At 36.4% G+C, this 10,518-nt stretch overlaps 1 protein-coding gene across 1 annotated transcript; it reads right to left on the reverse strand.

Annotated features, from left to right (window-relative positions):
* Positions 1-714: 714 nt before the first annotated feature.
* Positions 715-5,825, reverse strand: LOC145079613 (cytochrome P450 81Q32-like). The gene is made up of 2 exons (XM_079023119.1): positions 4,764-5,825; positions 715-1,493 (listed from the first exon to the last, which is right to left on the reverse strand). Exons 1-2 carry the CDS (start codon positions 5,667-5,669, stop codon positions 1,014-1,016), a joined length of 1,386 nt encoding a protein of 461 aa, XP_078879245.1. The 5' UTR covers positions 5,670-5,825; the 3' UTR covers positions 715-1,013.
* Positions 5,826-10,518: the final 4,693 nt, after the last annotated feature.

The raw sequence follows: 10,518 nt of genomic DNA on the forward strand, positions 1-10,518 counted from the left end.
ACGTGGCTAAGCTTTGTTCTAGGGTTTCACATGTTTTTGGGCAGCCTCCATCCTCTATCTCCTCTTCATCCTCTTGCTTATGGTGTTTGTGAACCATTAGAGGAGTGACATTTGTGACTCTAAGCTTTCTAAAGTCATTACAAGGAGGAATTGTGATTGGTATTGCCACATAACAATCAAGGTAACATCTTAAACCCATTCTTATGTTAATATGATTACTTGTATGCTAGAATTAGGGGTTTATAGTCTTGGATAACTTGCATGTACAATAGAGAAACCTAGATCCAAGCATTAGGGTTTGTATGAGCACATAGGATGTTCTTAGGACCAAAACCCATCAATTATGACTATCATCATCATTATCAGGTGTTATTTTATTTATTTATTTATTTTTGTGTGTGTTTAAATTCGAAGGTTCAAGTCATTTTCAAGACATAAATAATATTTAAAAAAAAATAATAGTCAATTAAAATGCATACTTGTTTTACTTTTGGTAAATGACAATAAACACAATGGGCCATTCATTTTAGTGGTCTTTTAAAATATTAAAATTGTTAGTTCTACTTTTTAGAAGAGACAATGGACATAATCTCTTTATTTACGTTTCTATGGTGCACTCTCGAATTTTGAGAGGGATCATCACATTCTTAGCAATAAAATTTTAAGATTTTTTTAATATAATAAATAGCTTCAGACAAAGAAAACACACACACGTACATCACAATTACAATATAATAATATAAAATATAAATTGTCTTTTAGAATAGGAATCATAAAAACAGTAATGATATTTTTTGTGTGCCAGGGTTCACATCCTGTGTGTAATTTCACTGTTCAATCATTAGGCCCAATCGTACGGATAAGAAGATATATAATCATAACTGCGATAGTAGATTCAACATTATAGGACGTGGTTGGCACATTGCAACCAAATGTATAGTCTTTGCCAAAGCTATTCCAGTTCCTCCATTCATGTCAACCTTGGCCTTACTTGTTCTTCCCCATTCGAAGCACTAGATAAGAGACCCCAATGCCAATCCAACCATTCGCATTGCCATGTTTTCTCCCGGACAACTTCTCCTTCCAAATCCAAATGGCAATAACTTGAAACCATCTCCATAGACTTCTACCCCTTCAAACCTCTCTGGCCTAAATGTTTCAGGATCTCCCCAAATGTTTGGGTCATTCTGTATTCCCCATGCATTTACTAATAACATTGTTCCACGAGGGACATGATAGCCGCTAACCATGCAATCCTTTGATGACTCATGAGGAAGCAGAGGTCCAGCTGGGTACATCCGCAAAGTCTCCTTTATTATACATGCAAGATAAGGTAGGTTAACCATGTCTGATTCCTCAACACAACGATCATGTCCGACATGACTGTTGATCTCATTATGTGCCTTCTTTAGAACACTTGGATTGTTCACTAAAAGAGACATTGCCCACTCCAATGTGCATATGGATGTATGAGTACCTCCTGCTAGTATCGTCTATGAAAAAAATTAAGTCAATGGATGAGTATTAAGAACTATTATTGGAGTAATCGTAAAAAGTTCACTGTTAATTGATAAAGAGTAGTTTGACTCGAACAAAACAAAAACGGAACTAATAATTAATGTTGACGCTAAATTCATATATATTCTTAAAAAGTTTTCAAGATATATCTTAATTAACTTCAATTGATGCATAAAAACTATCTTCGAGTTTTTTATGCTAACCAATATAAATTTAAGGGAAATCTTTAGAAAAGTCTTAAAATTTTAGTCAAATTTATGAAAAAGTCTCAAACTAAATTTTGTTTATAAAAAAACACAAAATACCGGCTAAAACTTCAAAAAAAATACTCTTTTTGGCCGGTTTCGTAGATTTAGCTGGTATTCTGTCATTTTTCGTTAGTTTGCTCAAAATATTATATTTTTTTTTTAAATTACCCGATAACCAAAATATTAGGACTTTTCTGAAAATTACTATGGAATCAATGAATATTATTATTAACAAATCATTTATAAACATAACAAATATTTTTTATTATAAACAAAGGAAATACATTTGTTTCTAATTTCTAGGAATAGAATGATTGACTATGTTTATTGTTTGTTGACCACTTCAAACTCCTTATGTTCATTCTATGTATCGTTGTGGGTGTTATAGTGAGATGTACTATGTACGTTTCTTCAATTAAATACAAGAGTTTTTTATGAATTTTTTTATAAAAAATCACAGCTTTCTATACAAATTCGTTGAAAAAAAATTTGAATTCTTTTTTTTTTTTTATAAAAAAATTGATTTTTTTTTTCAGTGAGTTTTAAGAAAAAGTTGCAATTTTTTATAAAAAAAAAAAATTCAAATTTTTTTTTGTGATCTCTAAGTATTTTTTTTTTGTTTTTTGTATTTTTATGATTTTTATGATTTTTTGTTTTCCCATAGAACCTAGACTTATATATATATATATATATATATATATATATATATATATATATATATATATATATATATATATATATATTGTAATAAATAAATAGTTTTAATCTTTTTTGTCAAGTGTTTCTTTAATACAACTCCTCATTAATATTATGTCATGTGTCATGTAAATATATTAGACAATTCATTTCACAATTCAAATTTATATTTTCTAATTATTTGTTAAAATTGAAGTTATAATAACTTTAAAATTTTGATATATCTCTTAATTAATAATTTATTTAAAATGATTTATTTTAAATAATTGATTAATAATTATAAGTTTCTATTATGAAAATTTAATTAATTTTATAACTTATGGTTTTCACGGGTTATAAACTAGTGTACGTGTATATATATATATATATATATATATATATATATATATATATATATATATATATATATATATATATATATATATATATATATATATATATAACTGGTCGGTTTAATATTATTTTAAAATTAAAAAATTGTATTATTATGGTATACGTTGATTACATAATTAGTAGTACGATAATACTAATCAAACAAACATATTGGTTACTATTTTTTTCCCTGGCTATTAACATATTGGTCGGTTTTAAGTCCTATTGATGACATATGTAAAGCTAAGAAGTTAAGCTTAATAATATATATTAGATTTGTCGGTTTATTTATTTATTATATTATTTTCTTTTTGACAAAACCTCACAACTGGTTAATGTTGTTTCTTGAGATATAGACTATGTTTGGCGGACTAGCTGAAAAGCTAGCTGATGGCTGAAAAGCTAACTGTTAAATAAAAAGCTAGCTGATAAAAAATAACGTTTGGTAAAACTAGCTGAAAAGCTAGCTGAAATATATAAAATTACATAAAAGGACATGTAAGAATATGTGTTTCTATAATTAATTAAGGGATGTATTTGGAAAATTTTAAAAAAGTTCCTAAAAAGCTAGTCTGAGTAGCTTTTCAAAAAGCTAGCTTATCAGCTACTTTTTGGCTTACCAAATACGACAACATAAAAAAGCTCGAAAAATAAGCTAGCTTATCAGCTAGCTGTGGCGCGCCAAACACAACCATAGTATCTATGTTTTTAAAAATCTCATAGACGATCCCTACCGTTTCATAACTTATAACAAACTGTCATTCTGGTTTGAAAGCTTCTAACAAAGTCTTCCCCCACATAAAAATACTTGTTTACCTCTTTGAATATATCTTTTGATTTTCTTTACTTAAATCTATTTTAAAACAAAAAGGAATTACTTAGGCCTCTCACACACACCCATTTAAATATATTTTAAAACAAAAAGGAATCGGATTTATAGTGCCTGATTAATTCTAACTACCACTCCATTGGTCCTCATCTTTTTGACCAGGTTAAGTGATTCTAACTACCACTCCTTTGGTCCTCATCTTGTTGATTAGGTTATAGGTTAACTCCCTATTGAAAGATGTTGTATGTCACTCAAGGGATGGTCGTAACTTCATAAAAATAGAAAGTGTGTTGTATTAGTCTTCCTAAAAATAAAAATCTTAAATGCTCCCTCCGTCCCAAAATTATAGTTCATCTTTCCTTTTTGGTTTGTCCCAAAATAATAGTTCACTTCTAAAAATAAATAACATTTTTACCAAAATATCTCCTCATTATTAGTTAACCAACTAAGCATTTAATGAAACATTAAATGCAAAGTAAGGACAAAACTATCATTTTATTATATAAAGTTAGTGGTAATTAATGATTTCTTAATCTGTGTGTTTTTTGTCTGTGGACAATAATATTGGGACGGAGGGAGTATACAATATAAATTAGCTTTTGTAATATTTGTAATTTGCTATTGCAATTCGTAGAGTTAAATGAATTTATAAGAAAATTTGATAAAAATATATAAATTGTAAAAGATGATAGAACAATTATTGAAGTTTATAAAATTTAATATATTATGGATGACTTAAACTTAAATAGCACATCCAGTTTAAAACAAACAATAATATTAAAGAGAACAGTTATATGGGTCGATTAATTAATACGAATGAAATGAATAAAGATGGATAAAATTACGAAGAAACCTAATCCAAATTAAAGTTATTTAAGAAGCCGGGTTTACAAAGACAGATTCTAAAGCTCACTCAATTAATCTTAGGTTTTTTCGCTTATTTGATAAGATAAGTTTGAATCATAAACTTATTGGCCCCTCAAATTATCATATAAAATTATGTTCGAAGTAAGGTGATTGTTTGATGACATAATATATATCGAGTTAAGATGTAATATAATAGTATAATACCAACATGTAAGTAAATCGATTCTCATTACCAGCATGATGCTACGAATCATTTCATCGGTGTAGCACTCTGGTTCCGTTTGTTGCAAAGATAGCAACACTTGAATCATATTCCTCTTGCCACTATTCTTCATGCTACATCTTATCTCCTCAACAAGCTCCTTCATGAACAAGTCTCGCTTTGCTTGCAAAGCTATCAATTGCTTTTCCAGTTTGCTTACTCCTAACCACCTCAATATGGGCAAGTAATCTCCTATATGTGAAACACTCATCGCACAAAAAACCTCCTCCACTATCTCCTGAAACCGATGTGCCTTCTCCTTCTCCTCATCCGTCAATATGTCATCTTTCCCATAGTAATACCTTTTACCAGAAACCATCCTCATGACAGCGTTGAGCGTCAGGTCAACCAACATAGCGTTGACTTGCACTTCAACCGCCTCCCCAGACCAAGAACGATAGAGTTTTCGTATCATGAGGCGTACTTCATCAGCACGTATGGGTTCAAACTCACGAAGCCGATGAGATGAAAGGATTTCTAGGGTGGTGACACGGCGGAGGTTCCGCCAGTGGTCACCATAGGGTGCATAGACGAGGCTGTCGTAGTTGTAGCCAAGGTACTTCCCTGCGAGAAGCTGCCGAGGGCGGTTGGCGAATATGATATCGTTCTTGGTGAGACATTCTTCGGCGGCGGAGGGAGAGGACACGACGAGCACCCGACGTGAGCCAATTTGCAGGAGTTGGACTGGGCCGTATCTTGCTGAGATTTTAGCGAGGGATTTGTGGAGCGGTCGTTTTAGAAGGTAGAGGTGGCCGATTATGGGTAGGGGAGGAAGCCATGGCGTTGGTGGGAGGTTTTGAAATTTGCGGAGGAAGTAATCAGTGATGGCAGAAATGGCTAAGAATGTTAATGAGAAATAAAAGTAAAACGCTCCCATTTCTCCTGGGTTGAACTGTCACACACCTCTTCCTTTATATATTTTATCAGCACCCATGCTTTAAGCCAAAAAAGCTATTGTTGGATTTTGTTTCTATGTTTGTTGGGTTTTCTTTCTTATTGATGCATAGCAGTCATATTCGTTATTAGGTGTGAGACCCGTATATTATACGGGTTGATTAAAATAAAATGTTAAATACGAATAATTAAATAAGAAGATTATTTTAATTTGAAATTTAAAATAAGTATAAAATTACAAGAAGAAAATATGAAAAAATAAAATAAAATTATTTGTTTAGTTGTCATACCAGTGTAGTAAACGTGTTAATTATAACAAAATGTTAAATAAAGGTTTAAACTATAAATTTATTTAAAATAAAATTTGAAATTTGAAATTTGAAATTTGAAATTAATATAGTAGTTATGGTATGTTTAATTTATAAAAACTAAATTAATGATATATTGAAAAATAAAAAAATGAAGTAAATGACAAGTGGAAAATAAATATTTCAAATTTATGACAAAATGACATGTGGCATAATCTATGAGAGACTGACATGTGGCAAAATCATTTTCATTTATTATGGAGGATATCTTCCATATTTTAGGATTTTATTCCTTAGTCACAGGAGATGATTTAGTAATCCCTGATTTCTAGGAATTTGCATAGTTGTTCTCTAGATGATTTTTGTATAAGTTCGTTCATTATTGAAATCAATACAAGAAAACCTTTTCTCAATTTCTCAGTTTTGTTTTGTCATGGTATTAGAGCAACTATACATCTAGGGTTTTCTATTGACGACTCCATTACCAATGGTGGAAGGATCCAAAACAGATGAAGGGCAGAAAATCATCTCGCCATTTGTCTTAACTTCCACGGACAATCCAGGTAACTTGATCACTCACACGCAATTGAAAGGCCCAAATTTTGAAGAATGGGCAAAAGCAATTCGTGTATCTCTTCGAGCGAAAAAGAAAAAGGGCTTCATAGACGGGAGCATAAAACAACCAGCAGAAGACACTGAAGATATAGAAGATTGGTGGACGGTAAACTCCATGATTATTTCATGGATATTCAACACCATCGAACCAACTCTACGCTCCACAATTTCATATAAAGAGACAACAAAAGAACTTTGGGAAGACATTCAACAAAGATTTTCCATTTGCAACGGTGCAAAAGTGCATCAGTTGAAAACTGAAGTGTCAAATTGTAAACAAAATGGAGATAGTGTTATGGTTTATTATGGTCGAATCAAGAAGATCTGGGATGATCTGAACGACTATGATAAAATGCCCATGTGTAGCTGTCATGGTTGCAAATGTGACTTGCACTCACGATTGGAGAAGAAGGTTGAAGATGAACAGGTCCATCAGTTCCTTATGGGGCTTGATGATGTTTCTTACAGTGTCATTCGCTCTAGTATTATTGCTACTGATCCTTTGCCCAATATGAATAAGGTGTACTCACAAATCACTAAGCAAGAACAGGTCCGATCAATGAAAAAGTCTTCTAATCCGGAACACCATGAAGTGATGAGCTTTGCAGTTCGAACAACAAATACAGGAGGACGTGATTCGCGAGGTGAACAACATGGTGAACGACCCTACTACGAGAATTGTAAGCGTCATGGTCATCTTATTGAAAAATTGTAACATCCGGGTTCCCAGGTATTATATTTTGTTCTCTTATTTTTGAGTATTGTGAGGAGACTCGGCGAGTTCATGAGTGGACTCGGCGAGTCCACGCTGTTTAATGAAACATTAATTTCCAGGGTTTGAGACCTATTTAAAGGCCCTTAGGGCCGTTATTTGCGGCCACCAACCCCCAGAGAGAAACCCTAAGAGATCTAGAGCGTTTGCGAGGAAGGAGAGGCCATTCTTGATCCTTTTGTGGGTGTTTTTGCAAGAAGGAAGTGACCAAGGCAAGAGTAGGCTGAAGGAGGTGCGATTTTGGTGGTTTTTGAGATCATAAAGATTGTATTGAGGTATTATTCTCGGACCTTCTTCAGTTTTGGTGTTGATTCTTAGTGTTAGGGTTTTCTAACCCTTTTAGAGGTTGATTAAGTGGAGCATTTGGTCCCTTCTCGAGTTTGTGTTCTGGATCTGGACCCAAAGAGGTCCAGAGGCCTTAACCCTTGGAGCTTTATGAGTCTTTTTGGGAGCCATGATCTAGGAATGTCATTTTTGGGGCTAAATCACCATTTTGGACCATTTAAATGTTATATGAGTGCCATGGTCCGAACTTTACGTGATTATCATGCTTGGGGAGGCCAGATCTATGATTGTATGGAACAGATCTGACCTCAGGAGTTGTATAGAGTTTGTGCATGACATGCACTCGGCGAGTAGTATGAAGGTTGCCCGTTAATCACTCAGTGAGTGGACTTGCCGAGTTGGGGAATAACTCGGTGAGTCAGGGAGAGTCGGGGGGACCGAGTTCAAGTAGAACTCGGCGAGTTATTCTTGAGACTCGACGAGTTGAGTCGGGGTGGCCCCACGATTCATGGCATGTGGAACTTGTCGAGTCAGGGGAAGTACTCGACGTGCCAAGAGAGGGACTAAGAGAGTCAGTGGACATGTGTAGACTCGCCGAGTCGCCCTAATGCACTCGACGAGTCGGGTCAAAGTTTGACCGTTGACCTTGTTGACCTTTAGGGTTGAGTACAGTTGTATTTATGAGAGTATTTACTTTATGTGATTAGGCGGAGGCTAGATCACATTCCTACCGAGTCAGATATTTACCGAGACACCGAGGTGAGTCTTCTCACTATACGTTACCTAGAGTGGTATATTGTGTGGACCAGAGGGTCCTATGTGTTATGTATGAGATTATGTGCTATGTGTTATATGTATGTTGTATGATGTTATAGACCGGACCGAAGGGTCCAACGATACAGACCGGGCCGGAGGGCCCAACGAGATATGACCGGACCAGAGGGTCCAACGAGCTACGGGACTGGAGGGTCCCGCTGAGACACACCGACCGGAAGTTTGTATTATAGCCTCGAGTGGCGTATATGTTGTATGCGGTATTTTGGGGAACTCACTAAGCATTTATGCTTATAGTTGTTGTGTTATGTGTTTCAGGTACTAGTGATGAGCGTGAGAAGGCGCCGACATGATTCGTACACACACACGCATTGGAGTTTATATTTTAGATTCTGGGGAGATGTTTTTGATGATAGCAATTGATACAATATGTTTTGAGATTATTTTTTTAGTAAAACTATGTTTTAAAAATGAAAAATTGTTTTGAAAATTTACGTTGTTACAAGTTGGTATCAGAGCCTTGGTTTGAGGGATTCAGATGTATCTTCGGGCGTATCTGAACTCAAACTGAGGATTTGAGGAAAATCTTGACAATGAAGTAAAATTTTGAAAAGAGTAAAAAGAGTTTTGAGACAAACAGAGCAGAGCCGTGTGTACGATCAGCCAGTGCCCGAACGGTGAATCCCCAAAAGTACCCTTACATTATGTGTTATGAGATATGTTATGTTCATTATGCATGCTAGAATAGGTTAGGTATACATATTAGGACTAGAGTAGCCTAGGAGATTTCTGCTGCCGAGATGCTTTGAGAGCGAGTAGATAGCAGTTAGGAGCTCATGAGAATAGAGTACTTGTAATCCAAGATCCAAGGAGGTCAGTAGTATTGGGCTCGTACTATTGAAGACACCGGATCAGTAGGCATTCCAAGTAAGAATCTTTTGGACAACGGAGGACAAGTAGGGTTGCATCATCGAGTATGTGTATGCTTGATCGAGTCTCTGATAATTTTTGTTGTATTTCAGAGGCATCATGGTTGGGACTCGACACACACCTGAGAGTAGTGGTGTCAGCGACGAGGAGATCCGTCGTTTGATTCATGAGGAGGTGGCTGCTGCCATCCGGGCTGAGATTCCTGAGATGTTTGGGGACATCAAGACCACGTTGATTGAGACTTTTGATGAGCGGTACGTAGCGCTGACTGAGGCTGCTGCAGTTGCAGCTGCTGCTGTTGTTGCTGCTGTCAAACCTCAGGGAGGTGACTCGTTGTTGTTCCGGGAGTTCAGAAACACGAAGCCACTAGAGTTCGACGGGACGCAAGACCCGATTGCCGCTATGAGGTGGATCTCTGACATCGAGGGATGTTTCTATATGTGTTCTTGTCCAGAGCACTTGAGGGTTCGGTTCGCCTTGAACCAGCTACGCCTAGGAGCGAAGGATTGGTGGAAGTTCGTGACGGCGAACTTCACTTTAGCTGAGATTTCTGAGGTGACCTGGGAGAGGTTCACCGCTATGTTCAGAGAGGAGTATGTTCCCCCGACGGATAGGGAACGGTTGATTCAGGTGTTCTTGACCCTCAAGCAGGGTACCGATTCTGTGGCAGTGATCACCAGGAAGTTTCATGAGAGGGCGATGTTTTGCCCTGAGCAGGTGTCCTCTGAGCAGGCTCGTATGAGCCGTTATCTGAGTGTGCTGAGGAGAGATATCCGGGAGTTCGTGGCGAACTCAACTTACCAGACATTTGCTGAGCTCCAGGAAAATGCTCGGAAGAGGGAGATTGAGTTGGAGACTCGGGCCAGGGAGGAGGCCGAGTCACAGAGGGTGGATCGGCGGCCGGCTCAGTCTCAGCCGGCAGCCAAGCGAGCTAGACCCGCTGATTCGAGATCTGGGGTCGCGAAGGGCCGCACTTGTGGGAAGTGCGGTAAGAGTCACGAGGGGTCGTGTAGGGCTGGGGTCTGCTACAAGTGTGGGAAGGAGGGGCATATCGCGAGGGATTGCCCCAAAGGATTTTCGGTTTGCTTTCATTGCAACCAGACCGGCCATCGGAAGGCCAAGTGCCCGCAGCTTCTTCAAGGATCAGC

This window comes from Lactuca serriola, chromosome 1, assembly GCF_051521515.1.
Source record: "Lactuca serriola cultivar US96UC23 chromosome 1, Lser_US96UC23_V15, whole genome shotgun sequence".
In the NCBI taxonomy this organism is placed as follows: Eukaryota; Viridiplantae; Streptophyta; class Magnoliopsida; order Asterales; family Asteraceae; genus Lactuca; species Lactuca serriola.